The following is a 24158-nucleotide window of genomic DNA, read 5'->3' as shown; positions in this document are numbered from 1 at the left end:
TTTGAAGGCATAGTCATATCAAATATCGATCTTGGGAAGGTGTAGTCACTCTCTTATGGCCTGATCCAGGTCTTCTCTTCACATCATCGGTTTCATACTTTAATTTCAGCACTCAGGATACTGTTGACTAGTGGCAGCCTATTTTATCGTTGATAGCACACATAGAAAGCCCTTCCTGGTATAGAGCAATACCTAAACTTTTTTTTCTTAGTGTCAACTGAACATAAGGAGCCATGCTTACCCCCTCCAGAAAACAGGTTACTAATGAGGTGTATACCCTTCCAATGGCATATTAATAGAAACGGTTGATGCAATACCTTTGTTTTGTGACAAAATTAGCATGAGCATTAGTAGAGGCATATGATGCAAGAAAGTAAACTTATGCAGCATCAGCCAAATAAAAACACTCCCATTTCACCCCTCCGTTCGTTCGAAATACCTGTCCAGCTGAGCCTTAAATTTATTTAGGCTATCAACTTCCACAACAAGGGATAGAAGTCTGTTCCACCAAGCAACTACCGGATGGCTAAAGGCAAATTTCTGCACATCTATCTGTCTTTCCTCAAAATGAATTTATGCCCTCTCAGGTGATTATTCTGAGCAAGAGGAAGAATCCCATCGGCATTGAGTATGCTCAAACCATTCAAGGCTTTATACACCTCTATCAGATCACCTCGCCGGTGCCTAGTCTCCAGACACTGTAATTTTCAAAACTTAGGCCTTTCTTCGTAAGAGCAACCCTTTGTTCCATTCACTAATCTTGTTGCCCTTCTCTGTACTCGTTCCAACAGCTCTACATCCTTCTTAAAATGAGGCCTCCAGACCTGTATACAGTACTCAAGGTATGGCCTGACCATTGCCTTATACAAGGGGATAATCACCTTATCCCTGCTAGAAAAATTCCTGTATATCACTGACAAGACACCATGAGCTACTCTTGCAGGCCGTCTGCACTGCTCAGAAAATTTCATATCTGCCTACACAATTACCCCCATGCCCTTTTCATTCTCTACCATTATCAGTGTGGTACCACAGAGTTGATACGTTACTCTGGGATTACTGCTTCCCATATATAGAATTTTACATTTGTCAATGTTAAACTTCATTTGCCATGTCTCAGCCAATCTGCTCAACTTTTCTAGTTCCTGTTGCAGCAGTGTACTGTCATTAACAACCCTGCCAACCTTTGTTGGCAGGGTTATTAATGACACTAATGACAGTACAGGGTTGTTTTTGGCAGGGCATTAAGCCTGAAATACCATCATCAATATCATTTATAAATACAGAAAAGGACAATGGACCCAACACTGAACCCTGAGGGACTCCACTAATTAATCCACAAAGAGCAGTGTCCATTGATTATCACTCTCTGTCTTCTCCCACTCAACCATCCCTTTATCCATAGCAGCAATTTGCCTCCAATGCCGCACGGCTCCAATTTGTGCAGCAGTCTTCCATGTGCAACGGTATCAAAGGCTTTTCTAAGATCCAAATATATGATATCAAAGTTATTCTTTGCATCCAGTTCCTTTGTGACTACATCATAGTATCAAATCAAATTAGTCAGCCAAGACTTCCCCTTAACAAACCCATGCTATGTCTGAGCTATAACTAAAGTCTTGTCTAGATGATCCTGCAATGCTTTTTTAACCAGTGCCTCCATTAATTTCTCTGGAACAGAAGTTAAACTAACAGGTCAGTAATTACCTGTCTCCCCCTTTGATCCTCCTTTGTGGATTGGGGTCACATTTTCACATCTCCAGTCCATGGGTACCTCCTCTGAGTCCAGGGAAGCTCTCATAATTATGGCTAAGGGTTTGCTTACTTCCTTTGCTGCCTCCTTTAATATAACTGGATAGATTCCATCCACCCCAGGTGTCTTTTTTGTGTTTATCTTCAACAATTTCTCCTTCACTTTATTCTCAGTTATTACAAGATTATCTAGCTTACTGCCAGAGTTGAATAAACTCTGGCATTCCCCTCCCTGAATAACTCCTCACGTGATCTCCACTTAACATATCCATGTAATGCCACGTTTTTATTGAGATTATCTTGTATTACTTCATTTACTAGATTCATGAGCTAGATTGAAACTCAGTTTCTCAGTGTAAGAATCATGTATAAGCTTAATTCGGTCTGATATAGTCAAGTGCTATCTGGATATTGGTATCCACTGAGAATAAGTAACATTAGTCATCCCCTCTGGGGAAGCGTTACTTATTAAAGGTAGTGCAATAACAGGCAACTTCAAGGAAGAACTAGACAAACTATTGGAAGGAATGAATAGGTGAAATGGAAGTGGGAGGAGTCTTTTTTTTTCTTTTCGGCCGATGCTGTATAAACTTGCTTTCTCACATCATTTGCCACTGCTAATGCTAACTTGTGAAGGTGTTCACAATATGATTTATAACAAAAATGATGCTGCTTTGCACTAACTTGTTCGTCTAGTAAATTTCCCATAGTCTGCAGCTTTCGCACTAAAACCTTTTTAAGAAATTGAACATCAAATGAAAATCAATTACAATTATAATAAACTACACCACAGGGGCTCACACCTGGTGAGTATGGGCTTGGCACACCCAGGATCCTGAGCTGGATATCATCTTTCTTGGATTCCTTTCTACATTTGACTTTCTCTCTCTCACTTAAGGTAACTAGGGGAATTTTTTTTTTTTTTAGGTTGGTGCAGTATAAGTAGGGTTACCATCCGTCCTCTTTTAACCGGATTTGCCCAATTTTTTGTCTAAAATTTTTGTCCGGATGGATTTTTATAAATTTGTCTAAATGTCCAGATTTTTATATTATACGCCATTTTTTATGCAAGCTCGACAAAAACTACCGAGTTACGTTATACAGAATATTTTATGGAATAGGAGACGATTCTTCAATTCGAATTTCCGTGTTGACAATTAGGCGGAAGACCCCGACGACGCTCAGTTTAGTGCATTGAGATTGTTACCAACCCACACCTGCTTCAGAATTTATGCATATATAAATTTTACATAGTTTAGCAATACAATATTTTGGTTTAGAGAGTAGATAACGCGTGAAGATCAGATGGTGTGCTAGAAAAAGATATCTAAATTACAGGAATTCCAGCATGTCAAATAAATATTGACAGTTAGAGGGACTGTTTTCCTCTAAATGCCTAAAAGGAAGTGCATGTTTACAGAAGAGATGAAAAACAAATTTCCATGTTTTGTATCTGGCCGAGAGGAATGGGAAGCTGAATGTAAAGTTTGCAGAATGGGGACATATGTTGCAATAGCCAATAAAGGGGTTGGTGATTTGAAGCATCACATTGAAACTGAGAAGCACAAGAAAGCAGTTCAAGGTGAGGCCTCTTCGGGGAAGATTACAAATTTTTTTGTCAAAGCTGTCGGTAAAATAGAATATGATCTGGCTGCTGCGGAGGGTACCTTTGCTTTTCACACTATTATTATTATTAGCTATATGGTGCAAGGAAGCCTGAGGCTTATGCTGCACCAGCCAAAAAAATAAAATTCCTGAGCCACCCTGAGAGAGAGAGACAAAAGGGAATCACCATGAAAAAGAATGATGATATCCAGCTGAGGACCCTGGGTGTGCCATGCCCATACTCACCAGTTAAACATCATAGTAGTTACAAATCAATGGATTGCACAACTGTCATGTTAAAAAATGTATTTTTTGATTCTGAGATAGCAAAAAGATTTACCTGCGCTAGAACCAAGACAGAAGCCATTGTAAACTTTGTACTTGCAAATCATTCTCTTAATGTTACTGTAAAAACTTTAAAAGAAAATAAAATTGCATACTGTGGGGTCTCAACTGATGGAAGTAATCATGGTTCTGAAAAAATCTTCCCATTAATTATTCAGTATTTTGATGTAAATGAAGGAGGGTTACAAACAAAATTAATTGAATTACAGAAGATGCCTAACGAGACTGCAAATACCATTTCTACGTATGTTAAAGAAACTCTTGAAAAAAAATGGTTTGTGTGAAAAATGTATTGCATTCACTGGGAACAATTGCAGTACAATGTTTGGAGGACTGAGACGGAATGAAGAAGGGAATAATGTCTTTGCAAAATTAAAGAAATTGTTGCATAACAAGACTTTGATTGGAGTGGGCTGTCCTGCACATATTTTGAACAATTGTCTTCAGAATGCCACAGAACTCTGGGAAGTTGATGTAGAGAACATTGTTTTTAAAATTTACCAGTATTTTCATAATTATACAGTCCGGACTGAAGAGCTTAAGGAATACTGTGAGTTTGTTGAGATTGAATATAGATAGCTCCTTTCTCACAGCAAGACGAGATGGCTTTCATTATGCATCACAAGGCTCATAGACATGTTTCCAGCTTTACAGGCTTATTTTCTGTCCCAAGAAAAACCTCCCATTGTGATTAAAAGGTTCTTTGAAAATGGATTTAGCGACATTCATCTTTGTTTCATGCAATCACTTATGAGTGTATTCCATACACACATACAACGAATTGAAAGTAACTCAGTTGCAGAAGTGCTAGGTGTCTTAGTCTCAGTGAAAGAAATTATCTTGAAACGGTTGGATCACAAATTCATGCAATTACGAGTAAAGGAAATGCTATACAAAAAACATGATGAAGGACTTGTACTTGAATGTGAAAAATTTTATAGTGATACAAAAAATCTATATAGAAATTGCATAGAATATTTAGATAAGTGGCTTCACCATATGGAATCCATTTCCTGTTTTATGTGGATGAAAATGGATGCAGTAGCAAGCTGGAACGATGTAGAATGTTCTATTTTCTACTTGATTGACAAAGGGGTAACAATTGATGATGTTAAGTGTTTTGACCAATTTAACAATTTGAAGAAATTTTTTGAGGGTGAAATGAATAATATTTTAAAAACATGCTTATACATGAAAAGTGGGCCAAATATTTTAGTAATTCAAAAAATATTGAATTCCATTCAGAATTGTTGAAAATTGACCAGTTTTTCTTTGCAATTCCTCCTCACAATGCAAATGTAGAGAGAGTATTCTCTCTAATGCAAAGTCAGTGGATGAAAGAAAGGAATAGGTTAAATGTCAATTCTGTAAAAGGTATTTTGTTTTTGCGGTACAATTTCAAACATATGTCATGCGTTGATTTTGACACATATTTGAGATGCAATCCAGAGCTATTGAAAGAAATAATTTCTCAAGACAAATATGAATGTACTAATCCTAAACATCAGTAAATGTGGTTTACATTGTCTTTATTTTATTATTTGCATAATATATTTGTCCTCTTTTTTTTTAATGTAGGTTGAACTTTTTGTCCTCTTTTATTCGCCCCAAAACATGTAAATGTCCTCTTTTTATGAGTGCAGAAGATGGTAACCCTAAGTATTAGCCTCAAACTTCCTTGCACCATATAGCTAATAATAATAATACACATCACATTGCGTGAAAGCAAATCGGCTAGACATTTATAAGCCGATCTTCCTAGTGGTGAAACTATCATAACTCCAAGGTCTGACACAGTCGGCAAGCAAGTGGCCCATCGGCTGGTTTTGAATGGTTATTAGATTTATTAAACTAATCACAAGTTATTTTCAATGAAAGTTAACACATATTTGTATTGGCTGCTCCCGGAGGTGGGGGATAACTTCGTGTTCCTCCTCCTCCTCAAAGAAACTCAAACGGTTTTTTATCACCCAAAAACGACTAAGGTTATAATGCTCAGTCACGGAAACTCAAAAAAAAAAAACAAAACACAACAAAAAAAAAAAAGTAATCTTCTCTGGCTCAAAACAACAGTCCTGCTTTCAGATCCTATTTCACAAAGAAAACTCCTACATGCGCGCCTGCATTCCAAAGTGAGACTCAATACTTCGGTACTGATTTCGAAAAAAATATTTTACTTACCTCCGTTTACTCTACCCAGACAAAACGTTTTACGAACAGCAGCCATAACAATTGTAATGTGGTGATGAAACCGATAGATGTCACTCGTGGCTGTAGCAAAATAATTTTGTTACGTTTGGGTGAGTAGTGATTTTGGCCTCGACGCTTTCGATTTTTTTTTTTTTTTTTTTCTTTTTGTATTTCGATTCACCTCCAAGACGTCTAGGGAAGTTTACAGCTTTAGTGCACTTTTTTTTTTTGCAATCAATATACAGTAACAGTACTAGCGCTATAGTTAACAGCACAGAGAAGTATGTTACTATGCGGTTCAGTCGCGCAACGAGTATTACCACAGAGTAGTAATATAAATCGTGGTAAGATTAGGGCGACCAGAAGTTATCTCATCCCTGGAGCTACCACGTGTTTGCACTCGGCAACTTAGCCTAATTCATATGATTTGAGTTCGTTGCGGGTCATAAGTAATTGGGGACCAAATTGATATGGAAAGTAGTAGGTCGTCCACTATTCTGTAGGAGTCGACCACTCTCGTTTCAATTTCAGAGTGCAGCGTTTTTATTTACCCGCTAATGATGCAGTTATTTTTATTCCGATCTCATTATTTTTGTATCAGTTTCGATTCTAGAGCCCAACATTCCTGCTCCTTGTGTAATCACCTATTGGGATTCCTTTGCAATGCGACTTGTTGCCAAGTCCCATTTTTTTTAATTAGTGCACGTGATTTTAGTGCCGAGTGTGATACACAGGTTTTTAGAATGTATTATTGATTATACAGATTATAAACTAAATAGAAGCGTGGGGTGATTGATGGTTAGGTGAGTAAGCTATCTTGGTCTCCCGAACGTTGAGTAGGGGTTCATATTACCATGAGTTAACGAAAAGAAAATTGGAGGTGAAAGAGAAGCGCTTTGTCTTAGGGCCCATGATGGCTTTTGACAGCATAGCTTAATATTTCATAATACATGGGGTCCCCAGTATCTGAGTATTCATTATCGAAGGCCCCGCAGTTATGAGAATTAAAGGAAGTCCTTGAAAAAATTGACCGAACGCTTGAATATTTTTCTGAGAACCCTATTCATGATCTTGCGGCAAAAGTTAAGCATGAAGTTGACTTTATTTAAAAAAATAAGACAAAAAAAAAAAAAAGAAAGAAAAAAAAAAAAAAACCTCTAGTTTCATTCTTTATTCATAAAACTGAAAAATAGTTCAACTTCAATGAACTCTACTTAACTTTACATTGTTTGACATATTATAATAAAAAATATGTAATAAAATAATTGTCTCATTTTTCAGTTCCATAAATACATTTTTTAATATATACTAGTACATAATACACATTATGAAAATTTGGTCCCTGTTTTAAGTGGAATTTTCTAGAACCAATTATTTTCAGATACCAGGACTCCCCCTGTACTATTATTATTATAAATAATTTCTTTATAATGTGTCAAATACTGTTTCTTCATTGCTGTTATTATTGTACAGAGTAGTGAAAAGTTAAGCACTTCAATCTATAGGTTGAAATCTGTGTGTAATTTCTAGAAGAAATGCAGTTTTAAAGGTGGTAGATGACTTTCATCAACCGGTGAAATACCACCACTTTGCTTTTCGGAGGCTAGAAGTGGTGAAACCCATGTTTAGTCTCTAGAGCAAAGTTTCCGGCATCCCCCTCCCCCCATACTTCTCCTTCAACCCATGCACAGTACTAAGTACTATAGGTTTTGATACCTTTCGTGTTTGGAGTTTTCATAAAAAAAAAAAAAAAAAAAAAGATAATTCTCAGATGTTTTGTGGTACCACTTATATGATTTCTTCAGTGACAAAATTGCAGTACTTATTAGAGCGTGTGAAGTTGAAGTGTAATAAGGACAGCAATAGGTGGTAGATGATTCTCATCAACCGGTGCAATACCACCACTTTGCTTATTGGAGGCTTGAAGTGGTGAAACCCATGTTTAGTCTCTACAGCAAATTTTCTGCCCCCCCCCCCCACTTCTCCTATAGGTTTACTATAGGTTTTGATACCTTTCGTGTTGGAGATTTCATAAAAAAAAAATAAATAAATAAAAAATTCACTTGCTACAGTTCAGGAAATACTGTACCAAGAAATATTTGAAAATTACCTGTATAACTTCAAAAAAATTAGATAGCTCCCTCTCTACCCAGTTTGAAATGCTTAGATTTTCACAGTTTTCATTTATTGCACATCATGGCACTAAAAGAACAACTTAGTTATTATTTTTCAGGGGAAATATTCTTCAAAATGTTTAGTTGAAGAAGAAGTAGATAAATTTGTCACAGAAACTTTCTTTCATTTTTCTTTGTTTTCTTTGCCCTGAAGTAAGCAAAGAAAACAAAGATTGACGATTTTTTCAAAGCCAGTGCTAGTTGTACAGATTTATGAAAAGATATGATCACATCCTGTGACAGAAGACCAAGGTTTCACAGTGCCTCCCCGCAGAATTAGATGATAAAATAATTTAATTTCGGAAGTTTATAATCGAACATAGAAAGAAGGACAACTATTGATTGATGTGTATTGGAAATATGGATGAAACTCCAATGAATTTTGATATGCCAGTCAGCAAAATGGTGAACAAAATGGGGAAGGGGGAAATCAGTGCTAATGAGAACAACAGGTCACAAAAAAAATAAGATTTACATATTTAACACTGATGGCATGAAGCTGAGGCCAATGATAGTTTGAAAAAGAAAGACATTACCAAAACAGAAATTCCCTAAAAGAGTAGTCGTGCATGTTAATGAGAAAGGAGGTTGAATGTACGAACAGTGCTTGGAAATGTGGCTGAAATAAGTGTGGTGTTCCTGACCAGGGGCACTGAGAAAAGAAAAAAGTCTGCTGGTCTGGGATACCTTTAAATACCATCTGATGGGTAGTGTTATTGTTCAAGTACACAGACATAGCAGTGATTCCTGTAAGTCTGACCAGCATTATGCAGCTTCTCGATGTCTGCCTAAACAAACCCTTTAAGAATACTCTGTGGAACAACTGGATGTTTAAAGGGGAAAAGATATTTACAGGGGGGAAGCACTCAGGTTCCGACACTATAAACTGCTTGCGAATTGAGTGGATCATTCATGTGTGGGGAAACATCAGACCGGAAACGGTGATGCATTCATTGAAGAGAACGATTTCTTGTGGAATAATGATAACAGTGATGAAGAAGATAATCCTATGAAAGCTGAAGATGCTTATGACCTGCATAATGATCAAGTTCAAGCAAAAGATTGCGAGGATATGTTATTTAGCAATGAAGACTAAATATGTTATTTAGCAATGAAGTTTTTAATGGCTTTTAGTTAATAAATATTTGGTAAGAGTAGGTATTATTTTGTTGTTGTAAAGAATTTATTCCTGCATTATGTCATACCTTGCATACCACATATAATAATGTCCTTATAATGCTCCCAAATTAGGTGTTAATTCCTAATGATATTATTATTGTATAAATAAAGACATGCAGCAGAAACAACATTTATGAGACAGAGAGTGGAGAGACTTTGTAAGGGATGACTCTTTAATTAACCTAACTGCCCCCTTTTGAATGGAATCTGAAACCTGAGAGAGGTTATGGGGACACTGCCCCGAATGAAGGAACAATATTGCATCGTAAGGTAGATTTGTACCGAATGAGTAGCTGTTTAGAAGAAATGCACTGCCAAAAGCAAAAGAGAAAATCCAGTTTTTAGATGCAGAGGAAGCATTATTTGTAATGTGCTTATCTCTAGAGCAATTATAAGTGTAGATGTGTGTGTTCTTGTCTAATAGATGTGTGTGTTCTTGTCTAGAAATCTGAGTGTCATCAAAGATCAAAAAAGAAGCAGAGTTCTTTTTTGTGTTTTTTAGAAGGATTGAAATTAACTAAATTATCTTTGCCCTATTGGAAAATAACCTGGAGATCAGCATTTAAGGAATTGGTAGTGGATATTTGAGAAGTTGAAGCTGTTTGTGCAGGGCAAGGTTTCTCAAACTGAAGGTCGAATGGAATGCAATGTGCTATCATCAGCAAAACTATGGATAGAACTTCCAGTCAATGGAAGAAGGTAATTAATATACAGGAGGAAAGGAGTTGGGGAAAGAACTGAACCTTGGGAAACACGAGTATTGGTGAAGACAGAGCCACTACCATCACCCGCAATGAGTTGTCAAAGAGAAAACCGGATACCCTATTACAAAAAGTAGTTGGAAATCCATAAAATGGAAGCTTATTCAGAAGACCTTTAAGCTAAATATGATCAAAAGCCTTAGAAAAGTCAGGAGCAAATGCTTGAGTTTCACAAAACTTTTCCATTGAATTTGTCCATAGATTTAGGGTAACCTAAGCCAATATATTATCGGTGGATCAAAACTAACAATCCATATTGGGCAATCAGTGAGCATATGGGAGGCTTAAAAATAGTTTAGGATTTGGAAGTTAATTAATTTCTCCATTAATTCATAAAGAGTAGAAGTGAGTGCAGTGGGATGATAATTGGATGGGAGATCCAATTGATATAAAAAAAAGGGTTTCTCACCCTTTTTTTATGAACTGGTTGGATATGAGCAAATTTCCAAGCAAAAAGAAACATCAGTGGAATAAGAAAATGTAAAAAAAGCAACACAGAATAGTTTTAAGCTCAGGAGCAAAGGTATTCAATACTTCAATACAGGTGAAGAAATACCATCAGGACCCAGAGCTTTCTTTGCATTAAGATTGTTCAAAATTCTTCTGACATCCTTTTGTTGGAAGACCACAGGCGACATTGAGTGGAGTGTACTGGGAATTGTAAGAGGTGGTTTACCAAGATTTGTTAATAACAAGAGTTAGAAGAAAAGTGAGATACTAGTAAGTCAGCTTTATATTTAGCTGAGCCGCCTCCGTAGCCAGGTGGGCAGGAGCAGCAGTGCGTATCACATGCTTCTTGATTAGACCGGGGTTCGAGCCCGTGACTACCAAATACGGAGGATGCGGAAAGGTCAGGGAATGACCACCACATATCCTCGGAGCAATATGGCCTTAGTTGCTAATGCTCCTAAAAACCAAATAAACAAACGATTATATTATTATTATTATTAATAGCCATATGATGCAAGGAAGCCGAGGCTTATGCTGCACCAGGAAAAAAAAAAAAAGTTCCCGAGTTACCCTGTGAGAGAGAGAGAGAGAGTGTCAAAAGTAGAAGGGAATCACCAAGAAAGAGAAGAATGATGATATCCAGCTCAGGGCCCTGGGTGTGCCAAGCCCATACTGACCAATTACTTCTGCAATTCCAGATATAAGTCCCCGGGGTTTATCTGAGGTGGTAATAGAACCATTCAATTTTAACAGAGGTGGGAGTACAGATGGGCAAAAATTGCGGCCAGTGGCTTCAGCAAGAAACCAGAATGCTTGACTAATGTTTGTACAGGAAGAAAGTTTTATACTCTCATCCAGTTTGAACTGATTAATAATTGCTTTACAATTGTTGCAAGCTTTGATATAGGCAGAAAATGAACCTGGAGATATTGATGCAAGCCAATTGTAATATGCAAAATTCTTATCTTGAATAACCTTAGCATATTTATTGGAAAACCAAACTTAAGACCAGCATTTCGCAAACTTTTTTAGTAACGGAACACTTTTCATCTCGCAATATATTTACAGAACACTTACGAAACAGAAGTTTAGCAGGAACCAAAGAACTATTTGCTAATATTTTATTACATACATTGCACCGTTCATCAGGAGCACTTTATTTCCAACGCATGTAAAGCTGATTCAAATAACTGTCATCATACTTTCGTTTTGGTCTTTTATTAGTTGGTTCCTGTTTTTTCACTTCAGATTTTTAGTGAAAAAAAGGCTGCGATTTCATCCTCACTTTGAAGTGTGAAAATATTGTGTTCATTTTCATCGACTACAGTTGCAATACTAGATACTTGCTTCTCAATTTGAAGTTCCTTTTTTCAACCAAAAATCCATTTATTTAATTTAATAATAATAATTCAAAATACTGATAATTATCAAAAAAAAAAAAAAAATTATACAAGGAAGTGAGTTTAGTTATGATATCGGTTTGCTTATCTAATATGCCATTCATATGCTAAATTGCATACGAATGGCATATTAGACCGCTACATTGCTACTTTTTCGTAGATGTCATTACCTCTACGCATACTTTTCTATGCAAAGCACGCCAAAATAGTGTTCTGCAGTCTATTTGATTATTAGTCTATGCCAGTATATTAATAACCAAAAAAAAAAAAAAAATGTTAAAAGTTGTAATGATACAAAAGTGGTGTGCGGTACAAATATGCAAAACTTATTTATTTAATTTTTTTATTATTAATTACAATTTTCCGGGGAACACGGTTTGGGAAACGCTGCTTTAGAAAAGGATGAGATCTTAAGGCAGTGTGTGGAATAAAAGATTTCATCCCTACAAGAATAATTTCACTGACACAATCTGAACAAACATTGGCATCAGAAAGATTTAAAATAGTAATCCAACCACAGAAATTAAAAATAGAAATCATGCAGATCATCCCATTTTTCATTCTTGTAATGATAAACAACACAAGGCCGAGAATGGCTATGAGAGAAATGGTCCATTGGAGAAGAGACCATCACCAAGTTATGATCTGGGGTGCCTAGAAGACCACACGCACCTTGACCATGTACTTGGAAGGGTTGTTTGTGAGAAAAATATCAAGCATATTGGCTGTATTGTTAGGACTGTCTGGTATTAAATGAACAGTCTGATCTTGGACAGACTGTTCATTTACTACCAGAAGTAATTGCAAAAACCTCAGAATCTAGAACAGCTGGATTTGTGTGAGTAGAAAATTCAAGCCAGCTGTAGTTATGAACATTAAAAACGCTAAGAGAAATTTCCTCACTGTTATGAAAGGTGTATTAAAGAAAGTTGAGTTTCAAAGAACAAAAGTTAGAGATCCAAGTGATTAGTGGAACTGAGAGATCAAAAGAAGCAACAGATGAAATTGACAGAATGGAATGGGGTAGAGAGATTTTTCCAGATAAAATGGAAAAGAAGAGATTTCAAATTACTAAGTCCCTGACAGGGAACATCAGAGTTTCTGAGATTGAGGCCGCATACATAATGTGGCTCATATTTCCAATAATGCGCCAATAAAAACAAAACCAACCAACCAATCATATTTGCAAAGCTCTTTGTAGGAGGTTAGTTTTTGAAATAATTTTGAGTTTTGTTTTTTTTATTATTATTATTTATTTATTTTTTTTTTTTGTATATACTAACTTGTAGTTAATATATAGCTTGAATTCCTATAGTCACATATGTTATTGTCGTTTTGTATTTAGATAAATATTTGGAAAGCTACAGCTTAATATTCAGATAGCCTTTACTATCAATATTTTGGTGGGAACTTTCGTTGGATAGCTTAAATTTAATTTCCTCTAGTTGTTTAAAGTTTTGTCAGCAGTATAATTTCTGTAATACTTTTAATTGAAATTCCATACTATATTGTAAGCTTAAATTTGTAAAGTATATGAAAAGAAGCTATGGCTTAATATTCAGATAGTCTTTGTTATTGATATTTTGGCAGGAACTTCATAACTTTCGTTCAGTAGCTTAAATTTAACATCTTTAGTGGTTAATGTTTGGTCAACTATTAAAAAACTTTGGTAGAAAATGAAAAAGACCTGGGAGTAATTGTGCAGTCAGATATGAAGTTTTCTAAGCAATGCAGACACGGCAGGTCGTGGGGTTTTGTCAATGATATACAGGAATTTTGCTAGCAGGGAAAAGAAAGTGACTGTCCCTCTGTATAAGGCAATGGTCAGGCCATGCCTTGAGTACTGCGTACAGGTCTGGAGGCCTCATTTTAGGAAGGATGTATATTTGCTTGAGCGTGTACAGAGAAGAGCAACAAGATTGGTGAGGGAAATTAAGGGATCCTCTTACCAAGAGAGGCTTAAGTTCTGCAAATTGCAGTGGCTGGAGACTAGGCACCTGCGCGGTGATCTGATTGAGGTGTATAAGGCCTTGAATGGGTTGAGCATGCTCAATTCTGATGGGATCCTTCCACTTGTTCAGATTACGAACCTAAGGGGACATAAATTCAAATTAAGAAAAGACAGATGTAGAATAGATGTGCAGAAATTTGCCTTTAGCCAGCGGGTGGTTAATTGCTGGAACAAACTTCCATCTGTCGTTGTGGAAGTTGATAGGTTAAATAAATTTGAGGAGGAACTGGACAAACATTTAGAGGGAATTGTTTTGTAATTTTTTTTTTTTTTGGCTGATGCTGTATAAGCTCATACACTTGCTTTCTTGCATCGCATGCCACTACTATCACCACCACTACTAACTGTTTAATTTCTGCAATATTTTGTTAACATAAATTCTGTAATATATTGTAAATTAAAATTTTGTAATCTTTCTAAATTTCAAATTTTACTTAAATAATGGTTGCTACAAGATCCACTTACCTTTGAGTCCCAATGGCCAAGACCATTGGGACTCAGACAGAAATGCCTGCAGGCATTTCCAGTGTAAGTCAACTTTTTTTGTTTATATAGCCTGTGGCATGTATTCTAAGGCTGGTCTAGTACACAGGCCTAGCCCGATTGATGATTCTTTTCTTTGGTACTGATGTAAGGACTGTACCGACCTCAAATTAGAAGTTTATGCACTATGAGAACAATTGAGTCACTGAAGAAACAAGTGCTTTCCCTAGAAACAAATGTAATTGGAAGCTCATCAGGGACTCAAGTATCTCATGACCTGCTAAGTGATGTACCCCTGATTCAGGTCCCAGAAAAGAATAGGCAAGTGCAGACTGCTCTGGTCAAAGATTTAGTTTTATTGTCAGGTCTGGTCTAGTTTTATTGAGAAACTCTGTTGTCAGGAAAATGTGTAGCATTATTTTGTAATAAAAATATGTAGTCTAGAACAGTGTGTTTGCAAGGAACAACAATTTATGGTGTTACCAACAGATTGTTAGATTTTCAGGGAAGTAAAGAGAGCATTATTATTCATTATTATTATTCATTCAGAGCATTATTATCCAGACTATCTGCGGGATAAATATAGGACTATGCTGAAAAAATTCTTCAAGTTAGGTCAGAATATGTCTGCAATTCTACCCAGATACGATAGGAGGGATTGTATGCTGAAGACCTTGTGGATTAACTCGAAAGTTGAGAGAATCTGCAAGGCTCTGGGGAGGGGGGGGGTTTGTTTTACGCATGGCCCACATTTGTAGGTAGAAGGAATCTACTTTGTAGAAATGCTAATCATTTGAACAAAGGAGTTGCAAGGATTTTTGCTAGTTTCATTGAGGATACCCTAAGAATTCAGAGAAACTGCTAGTTAGGGAGCAAAAGGGTAATTTAAATCCATGTTTATTTGATGATATGGGGCAAAGTAATGCTTGCACTCACCTTGAGAATTTTTGTTCGTTGCCACAACAGCCGATGTTGATAAGATGTTCTGAGGGTAGCAGTGTTTACAACGAGGATGGAGATAATGCTTCGGATACAAACCAAACTAACTTCAAGGGGTGTTGAAATGGTAATAAAAGAAAATTACTTAGGCTTAATTGTGGTTACAGTAATGTCAGGAGTGTTGTCAATAAAATGACTGAATTTGAACTCCTGGTTAGCACAACTAATGCTGATATAATAGGACTAACAGAAACGTGGTGCCACCCAGAAATTGGAGATGACAAGTTCCACTATGGTTTTATTAGGTATTATTATTAGCTATTAGCCATATGATGCAAGGAGGCCTGAGGCTTATGCTGCACCAGCCAAAAAAAAATCTTATAAATTACTCTGAGAGAGAGAGAAAAACACCAAGAAAAAGAAGAAGAATGATATCCAGCTCATGACCCTGGGTGTGTCAAGCCCATACTCACCAGATGTGAGCCCCCGAGGTTAATTTATTTACTGTGGTGGAGGTGCCCCATTATACTAGGCCACCAGATAGCACGAAGACACCCAAAAAATCCAGGGAGATAACAAGCAATTATTTCTCTGTTGCAGAAGTAGGTCATAGCTTTCTCCATAAAGGAGCTAACCTGTATGATATAAGTTCCAGGAGATTGCCAAAAACTGATAGGAGGGCTATTGGTCTATACAAACTCAGCTTGGGTGGAGATTTCCCTGGGTTGTTTTACAGAAGGTTTAGACTTCCACATTTCCAGATTGCTGGATTATATGTCAACAGGCATTTATTCATTAGAACCAGTCTGGATAGGTGTTTCTGATTCAAGCTTCAAAAAAAATCTCATCTATTCAATACTGGTTTCTTAGATGGATTCAATACTGGTTTCTTAGAAACTTATACGCTCACAGCTGGACTTAATGTCCAGCTGTGAGCGTATAAGCTCATGATTTCTCATAATTGCTTCAATTATTGGGAAATTGCTTTTTCAATTTGGTATACAACAATCTCTCACTTCCCTGCAAATTATATAACTCTACTATTCACTAACCTCCTGATATTTGGTAGTTTGTGACATGGAATAATCCAAGAAGATCCTCTAGGGCAAAACCAGCTCATCTCTTTATTAACCAAACTACAAGTGGCTGAGAAGCACTTTCCATTTAACATGATCTTCTTTGTTAACTTGTTGAATTTAGACCCTGCCTTATTAATTCACAGTAACGCTCTTTTTTTTTCATATTAATTATCGCTTTTTCCCATACAGTAAAACTAATTCAATCATCATCATGAACTTGGTCCGGCTTAGGTCTTTTAAGACCTGTTCCATTGTAGCTCTTGGAGGTGGTCTTGATCTTGCCATCGTTGTCTTGGTCGACCAACATCTCTCTTGCTTGTAGGTTTGTAGTTAAAGGCTAATTTTGGGATCCGGTCTGGGTTCATTCTTTCTATGTGGCTGATCCATTTTTACTGATAATGTTTTATGTCATTTACTATGTTATCTACTTTTAATTTCTCACGGATATCTAAATTTCTTTGGTGGTCTAGTCTTCTAAAGCCTAATAATGGTCTTAAAAATCTCATTTGTTCTGCTTCTAGTTTGTGTGCATATTTCTTATTTATCACCCAAGTTTCACAGCTGTAGAAGAGGGCTGGTTTTGAAGTGATGTTGTGCAGTCGTAATTTGGTTTCAGTTGTCATTTGTTTTCCGAAGTGGCGTTTAATCATTCCATTCATTTTATTATATTTTTGTAGTTTAGCGTGGATGTCTTTCCCTTCATTTGATATTAAATTTCCCAAAATGGTGAAGTCGGATATTTGTTCTATTATTTTATCATCAATAACAATTTTGACTCTTTGTATGTTTTTTCCACATAATCCCATTGATTTTGTTTTTGAGGTGGAGATTTTCATCTCGTACTTTTTACCTATTTTATTAAGTTCATTTGCTGCTATCTGTAGTTCATCTTCGGATTTTGCAATTATAACTTGATCATCAGCATATAATATAGTTTGGGTTTTATTCCTGTTGTTCAACTGTATTCTGTTGTTAATTGTTTGTTTCCATTCTTTAAGAATTTTATTGATGTAGATATTAAATAAATTTGGTGATAGTCCACATCCTTGTTTCACTCCTTTATTGGTGTTAATTGGGTCTGATAGTTGGCCATTAGAATATTTTATACAAACTTTTGAGTTTTTATATATTGTTGTTGGGATATCAGAGATATTGGCAGATATTATTGGGATATCAGAGATGTTTAGCATTAGTAGAGGCATATGATGCAAGAAAGCAAGCTTATGCAGCATCAGCCCAAAAAAAAAAAAAAAAAAACCCTTCCACTTCATCCCTCCGTTGGTTCGAAATACCTGTCCAGCTGAGCCTTAAATTTATTTAGGCTATCAACTTCCACAACCAGGGATGGAAGTCTGTTCCACCAACCAACTACCCACTGGCTAAACACAAATTTCCACACATCTATCCTACATCTGTCTTTCCTCAATTTGAATTTATGCCTTCTCAGGTGATTATTCTGAGCAAGAGGCAGTATCCCATCAGCATTGAGCATGCTCAAACCATTCAACCTTTGTACACCTCTATCAGATCACCTCGCCGGTGCCTAGTCTCCAGACACTGTAATTTGCAAAACTTAAGCCTTTCTTCGTAAGAGCAACCCTTTGTTCCGTTCACTAACTTTGTTGCCCTTCTCTGTACTCGTTCCAGCAGCTCTACATCCTTCTTGAAATGAGGCCTCCAGACCTGTATACAGTATTCAAGGTGTGGCCTGGCCATTGCCTTATACAAGGAAATAATCACCTCCCTATCCCTGCCAGAAAAATTCCTGTACATCATTGATAAGACACCATGAGCTACTCTTGCAGCCCGTCTGAGCAGTGCAGACGGGCTACTCTTGCAGCCGTCTGCACTGCTCAGAGAACTTCATATCTGCCTGCACAATTACAACCAGGTCCTTTTCATTCTCTACCACTGTCAGTGTAGTACCACAGAGTTGATACGTTGCTCTGGGGTTGCTGTTTCCCATATGTAGTACTTTACATTTGTCAATGTTAAACTTCATTTGCCACCTCTCAGCCCATCTGCTCAACCTTTCCAGATCCTGTTGCAGCAGCAGCATAGCATCAGTAGTATCCTTAACAACCCTGCCAACCTTTGTATCGTCTGCAAACTTGGACATTAAGCTTGATATACCATCATCAATATTATTTATATAAATACAGAAAACAAAAATGGACCCAACACTGAACCCTGAGGGACTCCACTAATAACATTAGTCCGTGATGAGCAGTGTCCATTAATTACCACTCTCTGTCTTCTGCCACTCAACCATCCCTTTATCCATAGCAACAATTTGCCACCAATGCCACACTGCTCCAATTTGTGCAGCAGTCCTCCGTGTGCAACAGTATAAAAAGCCTTTCTAAGATCCAAATATATAATATCAAAGTTATTCCCTGCATCCAGTTCTTTTGTGACTACATAGTATCCAATCAAATTGGTCAGGCAAGACCTTCCCTTAATTTACCTGGAACAGAAGTTAAACTCACAGGTCTATAATTACTTGTGTCAGCCTTTTATCCTTCTTTGTGAATTGGGGTTACATTTGCACATCTCCAGTCTGTGGGTACGTCCCATGAGTCCAAAGAAGCTCTCATAATTATGGCTAACGGATTGCTTACTTCCTTTGTTGCCTCCTTTAATATAACTGGATAGATCCCATCCACCCCAGGTGCCTTTCTTGTATTTATCTTCAACAATTTCTCCTCCCCTTTACTCTCAATTATTACAAGATCATCTAGCTCACTGCCAGTGTTTACTTCATCTATGGCATTCCCCTTCCTGAATAACTCCTCATGTGTGAATGTAGATGCAAAATATTGATTTAGTTTGTTAGCTACCTGAGCAGGATCATGAACAGTTGAACCATCGATATCAAGTGAACCAATCTGATTCATCCCCTTCCTTCTAGAGTTTACATAAGTAAAGACCTCCTTGCTGTTTTTCTTTGCATCCCTTGCCAAAGATTTCTCATAATCTGCCTTTGCCTGCCTAACCTCCTTTGTAACTTGGTTACAGATCAACTTATATCTATCATAGGCTTCTGTGTCACATGTTAATTTATATGTATCCCATGCATTTTTCTTCTCTGCACATATGTCTCATTAGTTCATCTGACATCCATTTAGGCCTGAACCTTGAACAATATTTCTTAGTTGGTGTGTAAAGCCAAGAAGCTTCCAAGATAAGTTCTTTGAATGCTTCCCATTTTGAGTTTGCTGTTGGTAACATCATCAGTTGGTCCCACTGTATAGAACTTAAATACTGTCTCAGACCATCGTAGTTGCCTTTACGAAAGCAATAACCCTTCCCTTTACCCTGATGGTAGTTACCTCCTTGAGTAAATCCCATTTCAGCACACTGTGATCACTGCCACCTAGTGGTTCCTGTATCTGCAGATTCTTAATGCATGAAGAATCACTACTGATAATCAAATCAAGAGTATTGTTCCCTCTAGTTGCTTCCCAAACATGCTGATTTAGAAATCAATCATCCAATAAATCCACAAAAGCCTTGCTAGTATGTGAGTGACCAACCCACCAATTCCAGTCAGTATCTGGAAAATTAAAATCCCCCATTATTAAATTCTCTGATTTACTAGCCCACTCTATTTCCCTGTACGGTTTCTTATTATACTCATCAGAGTCATTAGGCCTATAGCACACTCCTACTTTCAATTTTGATCTCCCGGTGCTTACGTCACACCAAACTGACTCGACACTGCACTGTCCAGCAATGTCGACTGGCTTCACTTCCTTGGATTTTATGTGTTTCTTAACTAATAGCATAACCCCTCCTCCCTTCCTATCCTGTCTATTCTTTCTGTAGACGTTGTACTCCCCAAATTCCAGTTCTGCATTACTTATATCTTGTGCCACCACGTCTCTGATATCCCAACAATATCCGCTTTTGATGCCTTGAGCAATACCTCAAATTCATCAAATTTATTTACCAAACTCCTAGCATTGGTGTACATGCAAGTATACATGCACCTGTTCTTTTTCTTAGCTACCCTAACACAATCCATGTGTTTACTTGTACCCCAATGACTCCCAGCAGTCTCTGAAATATCCTTCATGTTATTTTCCAAGCTGCTGCTCATTCCAATAGAAGCAGTGCAAGAATCACTTTCACCTCTGCCAGTGGCTACTGTTAATCTATTAGTCCTTGTATCCCCCCAATCTAGCAGTTTTCCAACCCACCTAACACTGCCTCGATTGCATCAGCAAACACTATTTAAGTGTATCCCATCCCTGTAGAAGCAGTCTCTCTTGTTAACAAGTACAGACCATGCTAAAAAAATTGTACCCTTTGAGCCTTGCACGGTCTTTCGAGGGCCGAATTGATCGACAGGGCTCTTATCATATACTCCCTCCTATCGTGTCTGGGCAGAATTACAGACACTTTCAAATTCAGCCCTAATTCACGGCTTTTTTTTAACAGTGACCTGTACTTGTTAAGTAATTCCGCCAGTCTCCTACTCTTAATATCATAAGTGCCAACGTGTACAACTATATCAACTTTTGTGCCCTTACAAGGATCTGGACTATCACCAAAAGGATGTGGTCCACATCCTCCTTTATTGGTGTTAATTGGGTCTGATAATTGGCCCTTAGAATATTTTATACAAACTTTTGAGTTTTTATATATTGTTATTGGGATATCAGAGATATTGGCAGATATTGTTGGGGTATCAGAGATGTGGTGTCACACAGATATAAGGAATGCAGAACTGGAATTTTGGGAGTACAAGGTGTACAGAAAGGATAGACAGGATAGGAAGGGAGGAGAGGTTATGCTATTAGTTAAGAAACACATAAAATCCAAGGAAGTGAAGCCAGTCGACATCGCTGGACAGTGCAGTGTCGAGTCAGTTTGGTGTGACATGAACATTGGGAGATCACAATTGAGAGTAGGAGTGTGCTACGCCTAATGACTCTGATGAGTATAATAAGAAACTGTACAGGGAAATAGAGTGGGCCAGTAAATCAGAGAGTCTTATAATGGGGGATTTTAATTTCCCAGAAATTGACTGGAATTTGTGGGTTGGTCACTCACACACTAGCAAGGCTTTTGTGGATTTATTGGATGATTGTTTTCTACACCAGCATGTTCGGTAGGCAAATAGAGGGAGTAATACTCTTGATCTGATTATCAGTAGTGATTCTTCATGCATTAAGAATCTGCAGATAAAGGAACTACTAGGTGGCAGTGATCACAGTGTGCTGAAGTGGGATTTACTCAAAGAGGATACTACCATCAGGGGTAAAGGGAAGGGTTTTTGCTTTCATAAAGGCGACTACGATGATCTGAGATAGTATTTAAATTCTATACAGTGGGACCAACTGAAGATGTTACCAACAGTAAACTCAAAATGGAAAGCATTCAAAGAACTTATCTTGAAAGATACTAGTCTTTACATACCAACTAAGAAATATTGTTAAAGGTTTAGGCCTAAATGTATGTCAGATGAACTAATGAGACATATGGCAGAGAAGAAAAATGCATGGGATAAATATAAATTAATGGGTGACATAGAAGCCTATGATAGATATAAGCTGGTCTGTAACCAAGTCACAAAGGAGATTAGGCAGGCAAAGGCATATTATTAGAAATCCTTGGCAAATGATGCAAAGCAAAACAGAAAAGAGTTCTTTACCTATGTAAACTCTAGAAGGAAAGGGATGAATCAGATTGGTCCACTGGATATTGATGGTTCAACAGTTGGGGATCCTGCTCAGGTGGCTAACAAACTAAGCGAGTATTTTGCATCTACATTCACACATGAAGAGTTATTCAGGAAGGGGAATGCCAGAGGTGAAGTAAACTCTGGCAGTGAGCTAGAGAATCTTGTAATAACTGAGAGGAAAGTGGAGGAGAAATTGTTGAGGATAAACATAAAAAAGGCACCTGGGGTGGATGGGATATATCCAGTTATATTAAAGGAAGTTAGCAAACCCTTAGCCATAATTATGAGAGCTTCTTTGGACTCAGGGGAGGTACCCATAGACTGGAGATGTGCAAATGTGACCCCAATTCACAAAGGAGGATCAAAGGCTGACACAAGTAATTATAGACCTGTGAGTTTAACTTCTGTTCCAAGAAAATTAATGGAGACACTGGTTAAAGAAGCACTGCAGGATCATCTAGACAAGACTTCAGTTATAGCTCGCACACAGCATGATTTTGTTAAGGGAAAGTCTTGCCTGACCAATTTGATTGGATACTATGATGTAGTCACAAAAGAACTGGATGCAGGGAATAACTTTGATACTATATATTTGGATCTTAGAAAGGCTTTTGATACTGTTGCACATGGAAAACTTCTGCACAATTAGGAGCAGGGTGGCATTGGAGGCAAATTGCCGCTATGGATAAAAGGATGGTTGAGGAGGAGAAGACAGAGAGTGGTAATCAATGGACACTGCTCATTGTGGACTAATGTTATTAGTGGTGTCCCTCAGGGTTCAGTGTTGGGTCCATTATTGTTCTCTGTATTTATAAATGATATTGATGATGGTATATCAAGCTTAATGTCCAAGTTTGCAGACGATACAAAGGTTGGCAGGGTTGTTAAGGACACTACTGATGCTATGCTGCTGCAACAGGATCTGGAAAGGTTCAGCAGATGGGCTGAGAGGTGGCAAATGAAGTTTAACATTGATAAATGTAAAGTACTACGTATGGGAAACAGTATCCTCAGAGCAATGTATCAGCTCTGTGGTACTACATTGACAGTGGTAGAGAATGAAAAGGACCTGGGGGTAATTGTGCAGGCAGATATGAAGTTCTCTGAGCAGTGCAGACAGGCTGTTAGAGTAGCTCATGGTGTCTTGTCAATGATATACAGGAATTGTTCTAGCAGGGATAAGGAGGTGATTATTCCTTTGTATAAGGCAATGGTCAGGCCACACCTTTAGTACTGTATACAGGTCTGGAAGCCTCATTTCAAGAAGGATGTAAGCTGCTGGAACGAGTACAGAGAAGGGCAACAAGATTGGTGAATGGAACAAAGGTTGCTCTTATGAAGAAAGGCTTACATTTTTCAAATTACAGTGTCTGGAGACTAGGCACCGGCGAGGTGATCTGATAGAGGTGTATAAAGCCTTGAATGGTTTGAGCATGCTCAATGCCGATGGGATTCTTCTTCTTGCTGAGAATAATCACCCGAGAGGGCATAAATTCATATTGAGGAAAGACAGATGTAGGATAGATGTGCGGAAGTTTGTGTTTAGCCAGCAGGTAGTTGGTTGGTGGAACAGACTTCCATTCCTTGTTATGGAAGTTGATAGCCTAAATAAATTTAAGGCTGAGCTGGACAGGTATTTTGAATGAATGGATGGGTGAAACAGGAGTGGTTTTTTGGTTGATGCTGCATAAGCTTGCTTTCTTGCATCATATGCATCTACTAATGCTAATATAGGCTTTGGATCGCTTTCCTGAGTTGGGATATTTTCTTCACTTAGAATCTGCCAGTTTTTCCCAGTTTACATTGTCATATGCTTTTTCATAATCAATAAAGAGCAGAAATGTTGGTAGATTGAATTCTCTTCTTTTCTCCAAAATTTGTTGTAGTGAGAAAATGGCATCTATTGTGCTTCCCCCTTTTCTGAACCCAAATTGTTCTTCTGTGAATTGTTCACTGTATTTATTAAGTTTATTCTTTAGTATATTAGAGTATAGCTTTGCAGCAGTTGACAGCAGTGTTATCCCTCTGTAGTTGTTAGAGTTATTTCTGGAGCCTTTTTTGTGTAAATTGATTACTATTCCTGTTTCCCAATCTTTGGGTA

At 37.5% G+C, this 24158-nt stretch overlaps 1 protein-coding gene across 1 annotated transcript in view; it reads right to left on the bottom strand.

Moving 5' to 3' along the window:
- The window catches only part of ND-51 (NADH dehydrogenase (ubiquinone) 51 kDa subunit), a 183663-nt gene extending 177693 nt beyond the window's left edge, over nucleotides 1-5970 (bottom strand). The window contains exon 1 of the mRNA XM_090378085.1: nucleotides 5884-5970. Coding sequence (XP_090234211.1) covers nucleotides 5884-5929 — 46 coding nt within the window. The 5' untranslated portion in view covers nucleotides 5930-5970. The remainder of the gene's footprint in view (nucleotides 1-5883) is intronic.
- Nucleotides 5971-24158: the final 18188 nt, after the last annotated feature.

This window comes from Mastigoproctus giganteus, chromosome 7, assembly GCF_048544385.1.
Source record: "Mastigoproctus giganteus isolate SK-2022 chromosome 7, ASM4854438v1, whole genome shotgun sequence".
Lineage (NCBI taxonomy): Eukaryota > Metazoa > Arthropoda > Arachnida > Uropygi > Thelyphonidae > Mastigoproctus > Mastigoproctus giganteus.
The sequence above is the reverse complement of the archived record's forward strand: the minus strand, read 5'-3'. Positions and strand labels throughout refer to the sequence as shown.